This window comes from Amphiprion ocellaris, chromosome 24, assembly GCF_022539595.1.
Source record: "Amphiprion ocellaris isolate individual 3 ecotype Okinawa chromosome 24, ASM2253959v1, whole genome shotgun sequence".
In the NCBI taxonomy this organism is placed as follows: domain Eukaryota; kingdom Metazoa; phylum Chordata; class Actinopteri; family Pomacentridae; genus Amphiprion; species Amphiprion ocellaris.
This window is the reverse complement of record NC_072789.1, coordinates 8049983-8067165: the sequence shown is the minus strand read 5'-3', so window position 1 is coordinate 8067165 and position 17183 is coordinate 8049983. Positions and strand designations below refer to the sequence as shown.

The window sequence follows — 17183 nt, the reverse complement described above, 5'->3', positions numbered from 1 at the left end:
ATAAAGAGAACATTTTTTTGAGGTGAGTAAACTCAGCGACATTTAAGACACTTTGCTGAAGATCTTGAAGATATAATACATGTAAAACTATTAAAAAAAAGTGGCTTATTGATAAATTTAGGTCACAGTGAAGCCAATTTAGCCAACATTAGAACAGATACAACTGCAGATAGCAGCAGCATTTACAGCTCACTTCTTGGCTAAATTTGTATATCTAGTTTTTTCCCATGGAAGCTGAATGCATCATCCCTGTGGTCACATGTGATGGTGGAACACACACAGGCAGCACTGTACTCATGCCCTCTAACATTTCAGAAAGCCGATATGAACCATGCACATATGACACATAACATTTCTCACTCCGGTACTGTATATGTGTTGCTGTGCAGAGAATTCACGCGCTTGTGGGGACGCTTTCAAAAGTAATCCCATGAAGGATTTTGGTTCATACATGAACTTTATACAAAGTGGGGGGAGGAAAAAAGTAACTTCGGCTTTAAAACACTTAAACAGCTTTCTAAAGTAGCTGGCGGGTAGGTTAATCAGTGTCTTGGAGCAGTTGCCATGGTTCTTGTGTGGATTGTCAGTGGTTGAGGTTGAGGCTGTGGGGTCAGACCATATGTTGCAGCTCTCATTGTTCTTGTCAATGAAGGCAGCTGTTTATGACTTGTGCATATATGATGTCTTCTCTAGGACTTTACTGTGCCTGTCTTAAGTATTAGTCTAAGTTTAACTCATCTATTCATACGTGTGGTTATTTTATTTTTTTTCCACTGGCATTATTGATTTATGTGCTTTCAGTTTATTTAGAGTTTTTAGTAGTGTTTATTCACTTGTATGAAATTTACAACTCAGCAACAATTACATATTTATCCTACTGGTTAGCATGTTCAAACAGAGATCATGTTACCACACTGTAAACCCCATTTCTCCAAATGGACCTTCCACAGGCTTCCTTTGCTTTTTGAATATTATGTACGAGCAAGAATCCTGCCACGTGCCTCTTGGTGTCCGATTCCTGTGTGCAGGCTGCCAGCTAAGCACAATGTACCGGTCCTGTGTGGCTGTTTATACCCTGAGCTTGGCAGTGCAGGGAAGTCAGCTGTATGTAAAATGGAAAAGAAAAGCTTATTTGAATATTATTAGATCGATTAACAAAGAGGAGGGGGGCACTTGTGGAGACAAGAGACTTTAACCAGCCTGAAAAATCTCATTCAGGATATATGTGTGAACGTGTAAATTCAGGAATTCAAGGCAGAGAGCAAAAAAAAAAAAAAAAAAAAGGCCGTGAGAAGTTCTCTCTCACTGTTAACTTGACTTTGACTGATGTACCTTGTAATATAGATATTTCCCACTGCACTTGAAGGCAACATTTGGTGCCGTCAGTCTTGTAAAATGAGAGGAGGCACCTGCTATTTAAAACACACACAGGGCCATGGCATCCTCACGGCCTCAGAGGATTCTTTAATCTCTTGAACATTTCTCGGTAAGAACAGTTTGTTTTGTTTGTTGCTCGGCCTTCTGTGACGTGAAGCTGTGCCAAAGCTATGTCAGAAATGCAGCAGTTTACGGTTTGACCTGTCAACTTCGGTTAAATTAGCTCAGATTTGATAAAAATGGCTTCATGCTTATTTACACCACTGAGAAAGAACTCTGAGACTTTTGAAGAAACTCATTGGTTGGTGATTATTTTTATGCCAGAGTTAAGAGGATTATATTTATTTTAAATTTATGGTCAAACTTTTAAAGGTTCTTTAAACTCATTCTCAAAAAGGCCATGCAGTATTTTTTTTCAGTGTGTTGAAGAGAGTCAGATGTGGTATAATGGCAATAAAAAAGGTAAAATTCAATAGTAGACAGGGGCTGCACAGTGGCTTTCGCCTTCCCGGGATGTTTCTGCATGGAGTTTGCATGTTCTCCCTGTGCATGCGTGGGTTTTCTTCCACAGTCCAAAAACATGCTGAGGTTAATTGGTAACTCTAAACTGTCCATAGGTGTGAATGTGAGAGTGATTGTTTGTACATGTGGCCCTGTGTTAGACTGGTGACCTGTCCAGGGTGTCCCCTTTCTTCGCCCAGTCAGCTGGGGTAGACTCCAGCCCTGATGCGACCCTAATGAGGATTAAGCGGTGTGTAGTTGATGGATGGATGGATTAATAACAGACAAAATGAAACAGTAAATTAGGCTTGCTATGTCTCTATAGGTTTCCACTGAAATGCATAGTTTTCATAGATGTATTGTTCTGTAGATCAATTTTCCTCTTTAGGTCTTGAGTACCAAGTCGTGCAAATCTTGTATCTGTATAGATAACAAAGTTATTCCAAATGAATTAACGTTATTCCAAATTAATGACATTTTTGAGGAGATCAAGGTGCTTGAAAAGTCTCGACAATTTGACTGTAATTGGCGCTATATAAATAAAATTGAATTGAAACTGGGCACATGCCTCGGATGTGGTGATAAATTACATTTTTTATGGGTCTTTGACTTCGTGTGACAAAATGGCTCAACTGAATCGCCTACAGATCTTCAAAGTTGCAGCCTTCACATTAGGTTTTACCTAAATGTACAAAATCTTGTCCAGACTTACGAAAATGTCTGCTGGAGTCCTGCTTGAAACACCACAGGACTGTTTCGAATTTATTGTCTTACTACTCCATTTGAGCAATTTTCAATATTTCAGCACTAAAAAAGAAACAGTTGTAACAGAAGTATCCCTCCGCCTATGAGTATGCTGGCTTCTCATGTTCTGTTGTCATTAAGTCTAAATCGTGCCATAGTAGCCTGGCTGACTGCTGAATGAGGCTCTTCCCTGTCAGTACTGTAGGAGGACAACAGGGACAAGATGTTTCCTCTGTGTGGTTTAGTGCTGTTGCTGTGTCTTCAGCGTGGAGGGCTTTGCAGTGGTAAGTATCTGTTTCATTAAAAACTTTTGTATTCTGGTTTACACACATTGGGTTGTGCCATGTTTTACATTGCCAGTAAAATAGCATGTAAAGGGGTTTCACACAATGAAAATGACTTCAGTCAAACCAATGCAATTATCACATCTTGAACCCTAGATTCTGCAGTAATCCAGTTTAGCTTCATATTAATCTAATACAGTATATTGTCAATGGCAGCTGGTGCTAGTCTCCTTTGGGTTTGCTGGAGCACCATTAATTAGCTCAATTGAATACTGTTGAAGTCATAAATGACATCAATAACTGAATGCAAATTTGATGTGGTAAGTTTGTGTGTGTTTGTTTTCAATGATTTTTGTTTTTTTTGTTTGTAGTAAACTTAATCCTTCATACATACTTCACTCTTTTATCTTCTGTTGTCAAATGGTCAGCCTTACCCTCATATCTCCTCCCTAACATTTAGTCCTTGTTTTCCTTTGTGTTTTGAGAATCATTTATTGATCTGTGTTGTATTTTGTCTAGCCTTTCATGTAGCGGAGACGCTGACCGTTCAGGTGGACTATGGGCAGTCTGCCCTCTTACACTGTAATGGCTCAGCCTTCCTGGAAGAGGAAGGAACTGTCCACTGGGAAGCAATGGGGCAAGATGTGGCGATTCTGGGGGAAGGGGAATCAATACTGGGGGAACATTTTGAGGTTGGTGCTGCCTTGAATGATGTTTGCTTTATGTTTATTACAAATCATTATACTAGGAATGTCCTGAGTCAATATCACGAATCGAGGTTAGGGCAGATCAAGGCATTTTTTTAACCTATTGGCATCAACACCAATCTAACCCTGATCCTTTGTTTACATCTGCTGTTGAACAGGTGTCAAAAAGAGTTAGGACAAGTTGAGGCAAGACACTTTGTATAAAATACACCAGCTCTAGCCAGAGGTCATTAAGAATTATACGGGTCCCTGTCATGGTGCCTGTTGTTAGTTAAACCCCCACAATACAGAACTCTTTATAGTCTGAGTGATCGTCTTTAAACATAAAAAGGCTCCACCTGGTAACCAGTTACTACAGTTAATCTGTACCTGGAGTACAACTCTTTGTATTTTCCAGCTTGTTAGGAAGCTTGGCCCAACAGTGGCAACAGTGGACTGATTTCAATAACTTTAATGTACTTGTAATGTGTATTATCTAGAAAAATGGCATCAGATTGTGACTTGGCATTGCCAGATGCTAAATATTACATGATCAGGACATCCCTACATGAAGCAGTATGGATTCTGTTTTAAATAAACCAAGTCTATCGCTTATTTACAGTGTAAAATCTTCAACAGAGAAGTTTGTATATTAAGATTTCCTATATAATCGGTCCCTCAGTCTATAATTACTCATGAATTGTAAACAGTTATGGTACTTCTCAAGGCTGATTAAATTGTAAAACTGAGAATTTCACTCGACCGAATGTGGAGGACTTTTGATGTACAGTCTATCAATGACCTTCCAGGGCCGGGTCCAGGTGCCTCCAGATGAGCAGTTTAGGGAAGGAAACTGGTCGGTAGTCCTCAACCAAACAATGCTCAGCGACACAGATATGTATGAGTGCATCTGGCAAGGAGGAAAAACCATATCAACAGTCTGGCTCACAGTCAGGGGTGAGTTGGATGTGAAGCTTACCAGTTTCATTTGAGGTTTGGTTGGATTTAAATGAATGGTACTAAAGCAACTTCAGAAAATCAACTCATCATCAAGTGTGCATGTCTTTCCCAAATCCATAGGAATGCCCGCTGTATGGCTGATATAACAAATGTGCATGAATCAACTCTTATGCTGTGCTGCATTCGGTTTCACATAAAATGTTGTCTTTTTCCATATGTGTCATGTGTGTTCTGCACCTAAATTCTTCCTGCCAGGCATTCCAGTATTCCCAGTTTGTGCCTCATTTATTTTTTTCGACCTTTTTGTTGCACCTTGGATTCTGCTTTGGCCAGTTTCCTGCCTGCTGTGCCCTGCGATTGGGTCAGTAGAATCCAGCTGCCCCGCGTTGACAGCTTTGTGGGCAACATGCATGTAACATGTTACCTCTTGATGAGAGTCAACAAACAAATGGGAAAGATCCAGTTCATCCAAGATACATTCTGCAACACAGTGTATGAACTGTTGAGAAGTTGGAATAATTGGCCGGCGAAGTGTACTGGTTTTCAACATGACTCCAGTAGTATCAAAACATAATTAGCAACATACTATAAAGAATCCTAATGATTTAATCTGTTTCTTCTTCTTCATATGTGCTGAATGTTGCCACTTTCTTGGTGTCTCCCTCAAGAGCCAGAAGTTGAGCGCTCCATGACAGTATATGAAGGCACCGGGGTTGACCTAGCATGCTACATTCATATCTCCAAAACTGCGCCTTCATATCTGGAAGTGTGGTGGACCAGGAATGGCAGTTCCCTTATTTCGATAAAAAACGTATGGTATACCACAAAAGGCCAATCATTCATATATATTTATTATCAAAATGGATGATGTATATATTGTCTGATGTGAGGACGAGGCAGAACCTTGCAAACTGTAGTCCATGCTTATCAAGGCGAAACCTTTTGCAGGTCTCAAATTGTGGCCAGTGGCTAAAGTGCAAAGCATAGCCAACAAGTACAAGGAGTTCCACACTGTGAAAAATCTCAAGGGTGTGGTAGGAAACCAAAGATGCCTGCACTGGCAAGAACGGGAGCATGAGAGGCCATTTGAGTACAAGGATCACGACCAAGAGCATGCCAAGGAATCTGAGTAATTCTGGTACCAATATCTCAAGGCAAACACTCTGACCAGACACAAACCAAGGAGGGCTTATTTTGTCCATGAGAGGCACACAAAAGGTCGACTGGATGTAGAAAAACCCTTTTGGTCCTTAATTTTGTGGTTGGATGAGATGAAAATGGAGATATTTGGACAAAGGAAAGTGGCTTTTGGTTGGTGAACGAAATTAAAGCATTCTACCGCAAGAACTCCATCCCTACAATGAAGCATGATGATGAGAATGTGATGTTTTGGGCATTTTTTTTAGCTAACAGACAATCTTGTCAAAGTGAAATGCAACATGAGAAAAGAGGTTTACATTAGGACTCGAGAGGAAAGCATCAGACAGTCTGCAGAAGAACTTGTCCCCAGGCAGCACGGGACCTTCCAGCAAGACAAGATAGATGTTAAACGTACAGTCAAAGTGGCCAAGAAACACAAAACCAGATGAACACTTTTGAGGGAGCTGGTCAGAACTCAGAGCTGAATCCTACTGAAAATCTGTGGAAGGAACTGAAGACCAGAGTGATGGCAAGGAAGCCTTCCAACTTCAAAGAACTAAAGATCCTCAAAAATCCCAGAGAACACACCCATAAAGCTTGTTCGCAATTATAACAACTGTTTGATGTGGCTTTCTCATTGATTACTTAATCATTTTGGACATTTTTAGGAAAAATGTAAAAACACATAGAGAAAATGCTCAAATCAATAACATGTCTAACACACTGTCTTACTGTCACTTGCTTATTATATTTCCGGCAAGAAGAACCCTATTGGTCAATTAAAAATTCACTATACATCACATTTTGGCATGTCTATGAATAATCTGGGGCTTAACCTTGGATTGATACTGAATCAAAACTATCTTTACCTTGAATATCTGAACATCTCTTTTTAACTTACAGGGTTTACTATTCACTCATCAGTCGCCTGATTCTGATACTGTTCTAATGAGCATCACTGATGAGGAGTTTCGTCTGTATATAACACCAACAATGAGTGACAGTGGAGAGTACCAGTGTTGGTATAGAACCAGGTAGGTTCTACGGCCTGCTTTATCTGCAGTTTTGTGCATGGACAAGACCTCGGACTAACTAATCACGTTGCACTGGCTAAGAACAAAGAAAAGGTCATGCATTCGAAAATAAAGTAGAAATATCTCCACAAAAGGTTACAGCTCTGTTGCCCAACGACTGAGTTTTGGACTTGACAAAGCCAAGCGAAGCCTCTATAAGCTGGAGTATGCAATTCTAATCCAACACTTTGTCTCAAGGTCAATAGAGTAGAGGAGTCTACAGTGTTTTAATAGAGCTGTAAGGGCGCTGGTGTGCTCGAGTTGCAGCAAGTGGAGAGTGAGGAGCGAACTTCATCGGTTTCTCGTATTTTGTTGTTTTTAGTGGTTTCTACAAGCCAAAAGACATTTAAAATGTGGGACTTTTGCAACGTGTCCTCTTTTTTTAGACAGAATGTGCTTTTTTGTCATTGTTATGTAAAAATAATAACAAAAAAAAATACATTTTAAGTGTTTTGTTTTATAATCACTACTACCAGTAACTATTCTTAATTACATTTTCAGGGAGTCTGACAGTCCCAAGCTTGGGATACCAGAGAGTATCACATTGACTGTGCTGGAAGGTTTCAATCCTGATGAGCCGATTACAGCAACAGAGGACTGGGTCAGTACATCCCACTGGCCTGTAACACCCTGGACAGAGGACGTGACTGAAACCACTGAATCCCACCATGACTTTACACCTGTTCTCCTGGAAGATTCCACACAACCAATGCCAGGTGAACCTTTCCCAGTAAGAATGAAAATATTAAAGAAAGCAGGTTCAGTGAGGCCTATTTGTACAGCAGCTAAGCAAAGATTCACTGTCTGTAATCCAATGTTAAAAAGAAAGTAGATTTTTCACCTACGTTCAGACAGAATCGTTATCTTTGTTGAGCTTTGTTGTCTTTGCTGTATGTGCATGTGTATGCCTTTCTGAGTACTCTGTGTAAAAGTCTTGAAAGTCAGCAGAAACTGGGGTCAAATTTCTTCATGCTTGTGCTGTTTCCTTAGAGATGCAGGACTTTAAAACATTAATTAACAATGAGTAAAAACTTGACAGAAGAGGAAAACGCTCAGAAACTGCTTGGAGTTCAGAGGGTTAAATAGATAAACACTTAAAGTAACAGATTATGTACAAGAAACTACTTTCCAGCTGTGCTTATTCATCAATTTCTTTCATAGAAACTTCTGTTTTGTAGCCAGTTTCATGCGTCTGTTCCGTGTGATTTGAAAAATTTGGTTGTTTTCCACATTTTTTAGCGTTTACCTTCTAACTTCTGGGCAATTTGTGTCAGATTGGCGAGAATCTTTTCACCATTTGATCTTGAATTCTGTGCATTTGCATGTAATCTCTTAACAGGGCCTCCATACGACGACTTAACAAGTTATTTTATGTTATTATTTCTAGTAGCGACAGAGTCACAGCTAATGGAAGCCTTTGAGGAGATGGTGACGTTCTTTCCATACGAAGGTTAGCAGTAGGACAACATCAAGGGGAAAAAAACTACAAAAACCAGTAATCAATAATCACAAACTAGTAATCAGAGACAGAGAAAAACAATAATCTAACTATGTCTCCTCTGCCAGACACCCCATCTGAGTCCGAGCTGGACGATCTTCCTTGGATTCGGATCGGACTCATCAGTGGAGTCTTGCTGGTCACAGCAGTGGTTCTGTGTGTTCTGGGAGCTCTACGGAAAATTTAAACCATCCAGATGGATTCCCGCCCCTGCTGTTAAACTGCCCTACATACTTGAAATGGTTTGGGTCGACGTCTGAGCTGGGCACGCATGTAGGAGTGTCGTTGTTTGAAGAGTTACTGCAGTTGGGTTCACAGCAGACAGTGAACTAAACTGTACATGTGAATGATGCAAACGATTTAAAAGTTCTTATTTGGGAGCTTTAATGCCGATTGTCAGATTTTTGTAATGACTGGAATTCTGTACATGATCTACAGTCGTTTATTAAACTGGAAATGTAAATGTTTTGGGATTTTCTGCAATTTTTACTGAATCAAGATGTCTGAAGTTGGTTACACAGCAACTGAACTTAGTACATCCCCAATGTGCAATATCACTTAGATGACAAATGATTCTAAATTGCATCAGCTTACAGTAATTGCATCACTTCTAAATTGAACAGTTTGGTATTTGTTTTCATTTACACTCATGCAGCCCCGTATCATCACACTCCCAGCGCTGTGCTTCACTGTCAGGACTATTCATGCACTGTGATAGTCCTAACCAGGTTCATGCTGAAAATGCTGGATCCCAGCGGCAGCCAGATACCACAGACCGGCATTATATCATTTTCTTTCATAAAGGATGTCCAGTGTATCCTATGCTAAAGCACCTTTAGAGAACTTGACCTTTTGGATACATCAAGGTATTTTTTTTTCACTTCACACTTCTTACATCTTCAGAAAATCTTTGTTGAACAGGGGCTGGTAATTGGCATCTTTACATTTTCATATATAATGACAATATGAAATCTACATTTCATTTTGTGACTATATTATTCTAGGTGGTCCGCAATAATTCCCCAATACTCAATAAACTCCACATAAAATGTGTTTATTTCATGAATACTCCAGTTCTGGACACAACGTCAAACTATGCAACCTGAAATTAACTTTGATTAAAGTCACTCTGGGAAAAAAGATATAAAATAAAGTTGTAAAAATACAGTGCAAGGTAATAAAATCTGTTTAAAAGGCATCTTAAGATCAACACTCAGTTGCTAATGTGAATAAGAGAAATCTGGCTGTAGCACTCAGGAGCAGTGCAGCTGTTAAAACCAACAAAACAAAAGCTGTTGTCACACGTTCCTGCTCTGAGGTTACTGGCAGCTTGAGAAACATTAGTTCTTCCAGGTGTAGCTGTAGTTCTTCATGCTGATGTGTGTCAGAGCAGTCTTGCCCAGGCCGGACGGCTGCTGCAGCTGCTGGATGGAAGAAGGATGGAGTCCACAACCGGACAGGTCCACCGACCCACCAGTAACCTAAAAGAAATAGAGAGAACAGCTGGAGTTACAGCATGGCAAGTCAAAGAGCAGTAGGTAATGTGAAATAGACATAATGTGTCACTGCCTATGAATTTTCTCTGAGTTCAGCTGATACAAAGTTAGACTTGACACAGTGCTCTCTTCATCTAAAACACAAAATCTGATAACATCAGACTCCAACTACAGATCACTTGTTAATAGTACAGAGATATTTGAGAAGAATAAACAATAAAATCTGCAGCTACATCTCAAAAATACTTTAAAATATAATCAAGCACATAAGCCTGCACAGTTTTTACACATCACATAGTACATACACTATGCTACGATAATAATACAGTAGTTTTCTGTTCTCTACAGGGAGTTCTATCTACTGGTCACTTTTACTTTTTGTACTCACCTGTCTGAACAACATTCTGTTCTTCTCAATCTGCCTCAACATTCATCCGCAATGCAAAATACAATCAGTCCGTTCGGTTCGCATCATAAAGTTTTCAAAATGTTGAGTTTAAAGTTGCTCAGCAGGTACGGCAGTGAAAGGCGTTAACAGTCACCAAAAAGGTGAGAGAGACAGAAGGTCCTCATACTGTATTATGTAGAAGTCACTGCTGAGAATTCACCCTAAGCACAGCTGCTACATCAGCAAGTATTTGTTGATCACGCAACACATGATTGTATGTAATTTGGGTCACTGTGGACGCTTACAGGGTGGGTAATTAAACAAGATGCAACTTTCTGTTGTTTTACTGTGAATCCAAAAACCCACCAGTGGATTTAAAAGGGATGTTATCTTTTTAAAATAGCCTAAATTAAACCATTTATTGGCCAGACATCAGAAAACCAGAAGAATCGTAAGATATTTAACTTTCTGATTGTCCTTGAACTACTCATCTTATATGACATGCCATTATTTTGGAACCAAAACTATGCTTTAAATTGTGACATTTCCTCAAAATCACTTGATTCTGACCAAAAATGAACAGTTTGTACTAGATTGTTTAAAAAAGAAACCAATTCTTCACTCCTCGTTGCAACCGAGAAGCCAATAGCATCTCCACAGCAATCAACATGTAAGAAAACATGAGAGGTGCCTGTGTCAACTTTCCATGACAAGTGCTGTGTCTGTTTGTCTTACCTGTTGCTTGTTGGTCTGTATGTTCATGACAGCTGTAGGTGTGTGCGAGTACAGAGCAGCTGAGAAGTTTCCTTTCTGTGCAGGTCGAAGGAGGGTTGTGATGGTGTGAAGGCAGGAGGGGAGGATAGGTCCTGCAGTAGAGACAGAAAAATTACAAATACGGTCAATAAGGAACACATTCAAATGGTAAACACAGCTAACTTTGTCCCTATTTTTATTTTGTAAGCTGAAAAATGATTTACACATAAAAGACGCTACAAATGACATCTTTTTCTCTAGAGCACCAAATGTGGATTAATCCGCTGCTAAAAAATAGTCCCTCACAAATACGCTAAATCTAAAAAAATGACTTTCAGAACTTACAAAAGCATAAAGCAAGAATATTTTTTTCATAATACTGAATTAAATTGTTAAAATAAGCTCAGATACTGCAGCTACATACCTGTGATCTCCAGACTGCTGACATTCTGGTATGTAGAACCAACCTGGCTCTTCACGTTCACGCTGCGGCCCTGTAAACACACACACTTAGATGGATGCAAACACACTGTAGATGGCATGTTTGTACATTTTGCGTGTATGTGGGTGTCTCAGTACCTTCAGCGTGTGCATTGTAGCTCCTCTGAAAGCGACGGGAGCCAGCAGCGTTGGAGGCAAACCCGCCTGAGAACCGGCTGCAGCCACAACACTCTTACAGTTGATGAGGAAGTTGATGAGGGTGAAGGTGTGAGATCCTTCCACACACACCACAGACTCTGGTTTATGGTCCAGAGACACAGCGTGACCCTCCTTACGACTAGACAAGAGGTCAAGGATTACATAAATGAGAACACATAGATACCTACACGAGCATAAGTTGAGCAAAGGAACGTGACAGGAGACCGTGAAAGAAGCAGGAGGATACAGTTGGATAGTGATGCCATCTGGCTTCTTGATTTTGTCCTGGACTCCCATCTCCTTCAGCCAGGAGAAGCTGCCATCTTCATCATCATGTGTCTGACAGTCTGCATCCTCATTTAGATCACAGCACCTACAATTTGAATTATTTATTACAGTTAAATATGTCAGCATTAGTAAAGCCATCAAGTCAGTAAAGAAAACGAGGTTCAATTTATTTAAGTTTTCCTGAGATATAATGCTGAACACTGTCTTTATTATAGAGCTGATCAAAACTACATTTTTTGTCCTGTTCAGATATGGTTCTCTGCACATGTTAAAGTAGAAAGCAGCTGAAACAGGTTCCTCTAGGGTTGAGGATGTCAAATTTCCAGAGTACAGTCGGGGGTTGGAGCTCACCGCTTAACTCCGAGGCTTTTATTGTGCAAACATAACAACGTTTTAACACCACCATGTCTTCTTTAAAGTCAAAGTTGACAAAAACACATAGCAAACATGTATTCAACTTAAACCGGACAGGCAATTGCAACTTCTCACTTTGAAACCCTGTTAACTATTTATCCAGTGACGATTGTTGTCATCAACCTAAATTAACATGGAGTTTGTCCAATGGTGTTGCAACAATAAAATAGTGATCAGTCTTGTTCCTCACCAGTAGTTGGCCGTTAGTTTAGCCATTTATCAGTTGCTTCAATGTGGATGAAGACCTCTACTAAAACTACCCATAGACAATAATGTGGATCATTTGAAAATTAGATACATGTCTGTAACAGGACACCTAATAAAGGACTTTGGGGGCGGATGAATTTGAATGGTGATCTCCAACAACCTGATTAGTCTGTACCCTTTTTGCCACCATAAAAATCTGTACGGGAGATGAACTGTAAGCTGGCAGGTTTATTGAAAGCTGTTTTCTTTTGCAAATATTCTGGCAATAATGAGTCCTCTTATTTACTTTTATCATGTTGGAGATTTCAGTTTCATTCTACAGTTTTGCAGCACATTTACAATGCCACACCAGAGGAAGGAGAAAAAATAAACACATACGTCTCCTCTTTCTCCTTGGGCTCCTTCTCTTCCTCCTGTTGCTCCCTGCTCTTCTTCCTCTCCTCCACTAGAGGGAGACTGAACTCTATTCCTAAACAAGTAAACAGGACAAGCAAGGTCTTGCATTAATGATGTTGTCACACTTCTGTTCAGTCAGTAACAAGTTAAACAAATGGGACAAGGCAGTACACAACATCACAACACTGAAGTCTCATTTTGTGAGCATAAGATGCATTTGTAGAAGTCTACATTTTGTAACTCAGAGCTGCAGTCCAAGTCTCACCTTCAGCCTTCATTGCCTCTCTGAAACCTCGAGTTGTCGGAGAAATCAAAGCAGTGATGTTGTCAGAACCCCCAAGACCGGCTGCCCTGAACAACGCTGTAAACTGATAGAACAAAACGGAAAACTGAGTGCAGGAGGAGAATTAACTATGATGGGAAATAGGTCATGCTGTGCTCATTGGTTTATGATGAAGTTCAAAACTAAAAACATACCTGGTAGGAGCAGAGGTAGAAATATGGACAGAGTCTGGACTTTAATAGACTGTAGAGAGATGACAGACTGACTGACCTAAAGGAAACACAGAGAGAAAGTACTGCCATTATACATTAAATAAAAACAAGCACTGCAAGAACTCCATCAGAGTCCACATACACCCCTGCAAAAAATGTAAGTCACTACAATTTACCGCACATGTATGGAAAAAGTAGCATCCTTCCTTAACCCTAACCTACAAAAGTAGTATTATTGTAACAACAACTATGCAATCATGATGTCTGCCTTGTGTAATCCCAGCTACATGCCCAGCCTCACCATTCCCTCATCAGGCTCTGCTGTAGTGTTGCATCTTGGGCCCACGGAGTGCTCTTCCCAGTAAAGCTTCTCTCAGCATTGATCCTGGGAAACATGGACAGCCAGGGCAGGGAGGGATGCTGCCAGTACACCAGACTCTGCTGGAAGGCACAACGAAGCTCTGAGCAGGACTTGGGATCCTGCAGGGGACGTAGAGGATAATCCGAGTGAGTAAATGACGACTACTGAGTCAAAACAGTCTCCTAGATGGATGTAATGAGGACTCTACCTGCACACTGTGTGGCAGGCTGCTGAACTGAGCTCTGCAGTGCTGGCTGAGCCCCAGAGCTTCCTCCTGGGCTTTGGGCTGCTCTGCCCAGGAGAGAGTGAGTGGGGAGGTGAAGAGGAGGCGAGTCTTCAGGCTCCAGTCTGCTGGATACTCTGTGCACACTGGAACAGCGATGGAGGCAGGAGCGATGGCCTGAGGGCTCTGGGAAGAGAGATGACATTTGTAAGAGAACGTCAAGCATGTAGAGCTTTAGGAAAGGTTTCATTCTGCATGTGTATGTCGACGTGTGTTGAAAGTACACAAACCTTCAGCAGTGGGGTTTTAATATCTTCCTCTTCTTCTTCAAACAGAGAGTCATCCTCAGAGAAAGTGTTCTACAGCAGAAAACACATAAGAAAACGGAAGAATTTAACAAACATCTACTTTATAATAAGAAAAAAATGGCTTTGGCTGTCACTATTTATATTACAAAAGCTTTAACGTGTGTTAGGATCGATTCGGCTCATTGAAAATACACAAATTTGATATGATTTGAATGAAAGTGGGGGTTGATCCAACGGTTCAGCAGTTATCTGAGCTGTAACACTCGGTCTTAAAATGCGACTTTTTTAAATGGAGTTCTGCAGTGAGTCAGTTATGGCTAACTTTAGCTGACTTTATGGCACAAAAAACAGAAAACGACCACGTAGCTCGGTGTTATGACCCACCTTGCTGGAATTATCTTCTCGTTTCTCTTCCTCAGTTAACCTCGCAGCGAAAGATAGATTCTCTTTCCTTGTCGACGTTTCTTCATCTCCCTCCTTTTCTGTCGGTTTCTTATAACTGTCCATGGCGTCTTTCTCTTCGTTATAAATGTGGAGTTTCTTTTTGGGGCTGAAAGTGTTTTCAATGTTTGCGAAAGGGTTTCTGCGCTTTATTCCACCTCCGGCACGGTTCTGGGTGTTGAAAAGAGGTCCCGGGGAGAACGGCCGAACGCACGCCGGAGACGAGCCGCTTTGTCCCGGACTGTCAGCGGAACTCTGGCCGCTCGGACTGGAGAAAACTCCGGCGTCGCTTCGGGCTCTTTTTCTCCTCATTCGCATGATTTCGGCCGGTCGCTTGAAGCTGGGCGAGTATCCCGTCTGCTGAGACATACTGGCGAGGTGAAGTTATTTAAAAATATATTAAAATCAACGACAAAACGTTAAAACGCAGGAGACCTTGCTGTTTCGTTGTTGCGCCTTCCGCACTATACGAATTTGGCGCTTAGCGTGACGTAACGAGTCTTCCTTGTGTTACATTTACGTTCATGGCAAAATTCAGGAAACATTTGTACTTTTAAGGAGTAAATGCTAAAATCTATCTTTCGACGTGAAAAGGAGAAAATACCCAGTTTAAACCACCACTCCGCTTTATCACAAACAACATAAGTAGACCTGTTGAATTCGAAAATACGACTAATATGCAACATCTGGGCATGTGTGGTCCGTGTACGGATCTGGTAATTGGATTTTCCGTTCTGAAACGGGTATTGAAAAACAAAAAACGAGTGGTTATTTGATTTTTGTTTTAAAATACGAACATTAAAATTGAAATACAAGACGTTTTTCATTGTCATGATCAAAAGGGGATATACAAAATTTTAAAAATGCTTTGATTTTCATTTTATATTTAGAATAAAAAATAAAATAAAATCAGTAAGAGACAGAAACGAAAAAAGGTCCGTTTTTTCATTTTGGCTGACTCTGTGAACTTAATGAGAACAAAACTGTCATTTAATTGTTGCTTTGAAAGCTTTAGCGAAAACCGGCTGGTGTTGTGCTTTGAAACAAACTGCTGTTGAGGTCTGTGTTTTTAGGTTTAACCCCACAGTTTCTGAATGAACTGATAGTTGTTGTTTTTTCCTGATCAATGTGGACGTTATAATTGATGGTAACATTTACTGATCATATAATCAGCATGACAATATAACAGTAGAACATTCTGACCACCTGACTAATACTGTGTTGGTCCCTTTATGCTGCTAAAACTCCTCTGACCCAGTGGTTCATCAGAACCTCTGGGGATGTCCTGTGGATTCTGTGGATTCTGTGGATCCCGTGGGTTGCAGGGTGGGTCCTACCTAGACCAGGCTGATCCTGGACCATCCCACAGATGCTCTGACACTGATTCACAGCCCGGCTGCATGAAAAAGCTTTGATATGCAGAATACTTCAAATAAAACCAAATAAATAAACATATCTGTTGTCTGTCATGAATTTTTCGAACACTTTTGTGCACTTTTTAGCAGCTCAATCACCACCCAACTATTACCAACCTCTCCCCTGTTGTCATAGTGATTAATAGGACATTATGTAAATTCTGGCTCCCTGTTAATTTCTCCTTCGGTTGTCATTACTTTGGATCATCAATCATATCTGAAGCTCAGCCCAGGACTGAATGATGGCCAGTGTGAAGAAATCAATCCTGTGTTGGTTGGCTGGAAGAGAGAAAACAGTTTTGATGCTTAAGCATGTGACGCACGGATGATAATTGATTGTTCATGATTTTAAAGCAGTCGTGCAGATTTTTAAATAGATTTTTGACCTCCAAATAAGAAGCATGAGACTTGAGAACAGTTTGTCCAAGACACCCAAAATAAGTAGTTTTATTTAAGTGCCATGGGATTGGTAAACTATTTAACATATTAATCAGAATCAAACACTGGGAGTTTTAACTTTCCTGGATCCACATACAGTATTATAGGATGGCAGAATGCAGTTATACCACTAGATGTCTCTGTTTACTAAGACTAACTTTAATCTGCACTACAGGAAGGGTTAAGTCATTCCTTTGAAGTGATGGAAACATGACGGTGCAAATATGTGATCATGATGTCTGCTCATACTGTTGCTTTTGTTGGAACCAACAGCAGGTCTGGAGGAATAGCTCAGTGAGATGGAGGAACGGTTGGTAACTCAGAGGCTGTAGGTTCGAGTCCCGCAAAGGAATTATCAGACATGGGAAGATTAAAAGACTAGTATACTTGATTTTTATACTACTTGAAATACCCTTACATACTATTAAATGATACTAAGATACTTGATTTTGTACTACTTTTAATCGTATGTAAGTCTATTAAAGTAGTTCAAAATCAAGTATATTAGTTCCTTCAAGTAGTACTTTAGTATTATGTTCTACATTGAGACACTTTCTGGACTAAGCAGTTTGAATTTTGTGAACCAAGAACCAACGTAACTATAAAGACACTTTCTCTACTAACTTATTATAGTAAGAAACTGGACTGAAAGGTTTGA

At 40.3% G+C, this 17183-nt stretch overlaps 2 protein-coding genes across 4 annotated transcripts; one reads left to right on the top strand and one right to left on the bottom strand.

Annotated features, from left to right (window-relative positions):
- The first annotated feature begins 1376 nt into the window (after window positions 1-1376).
- Window positions 1377-8730, top strand: LOC111562801 (uncharacterized). 3 transcript variants are annotated; one of them, XM_023261533.3, is made up of 9 exons: window positions 1377-1486; window positions 2820-2906; window positions 3426-3598; window positions 4402-4549; window positions 5221-5363; window positions 6596-6726; window positions 7267-7481; window positions 8153-8215; window positions 8332-8730. In XM_023261533.3, the coding sequence occupies exons 2-9, from the start codon at window positions 2846-2848 to the stop codon at window positions 8448-8450; spliced, it is 1053 nt and encodes a 350-aa protein (XP_023117301.1). In that variant the 5' UTR covers window positions 1377-1486; window positions 2820-2845; the 3' UTR covers window positions 8451-8730. The 3 variants fall into 3 exon arrangements, with proteins under 3 accessions (XP_023117301.1, XP_023117302.1, XP_054864684.1); XM_023261534.3 differs by having other exon boundaries at window positions 1409-1486; window positions 2828-2906; XM_055008709.1 differs by lacking the exon at window positions 1377-1486 and adding an exon at window positions 2110-2128 and having other exon boundaries at window positions 2828-2906.
- Window positions 8731-9301: 571 nt separating this feature from the next.
- Window positions 9302-15156, bottom strand: LOC111562789 (DNA replication fork stabilization factor DONSON). Its single transcript, XM_023261514.3, has 12 exons — window positions 14616-15156; window positions 14214-14282; window positions 13909-14109; window positions 13641-13819; window positions 13322-13397; window positions 13110-13212; window positions 12827-12917; window positions 11787-11912; window positions 11480-11678; window positions 11325-11394; window positions 10883-11013; window positions 9302-9744 (listed from the first exon to the last, which is right to left on the bottom strand). Exons 1-12 carry the CDS (start codon window positions 15039-15041, stop codon window positions 9604-9606), a joined length of 1812 nt encoding a protein of 603 aa, XP_023117282.1. The 5' UTR covers window positions 15042-15156; the 3' UTR covers window positions 9302-9603.
- Window positions 15157-17183: the final 2027 nt, after the last annotated feature.

Bases quoted from the DNA above. Each gene is read 5' to 3' on its own strand.
- LOC111562801 (XM_023261533.3), top strand. From the start codon at position 2,846: ATGTTTCCTCTGTGTGGTTTAGTGCTGTTGCTGTGTCTTCAGCGTGGA. The intron at 6,727-7,266 runs GTAGGTTCTACG...TTACATTTTCAG, and splicing joins CAGTGTTGGTATAGAACCAG to GGAGTCTGACAGTCCCAAGC. The intron at 7,482-8,152 runs GTGAACCTTTCC...TATTATTTCTAG, and splicing joins TTCCACACAACCAATGCCAG to TAGCGACAGAGTCACAGCTA.
- LOC111562789 (XM_023261514.3), bottom strand. From the start codon at position 15,041: ATGTCTCAGCAGACGGGATACTCGCCCAGCTTCAAGCGACCGGCCGAA. The intron at 13,213-13,321 runs GTATGTTTTTAG...TTGTTCTATCAG, and splicing joins TCTACCTCTGCTCCTACCAG to TTTACAGCGTTGTTCAGGGC. The intron at 11,679-11,786 runs GTATCCTCCTGC...CCTCTTGTCTAG, and splicing joins GATGGCATCACTATCCAACT to TCGTAAGGAGGGTCACGCTG.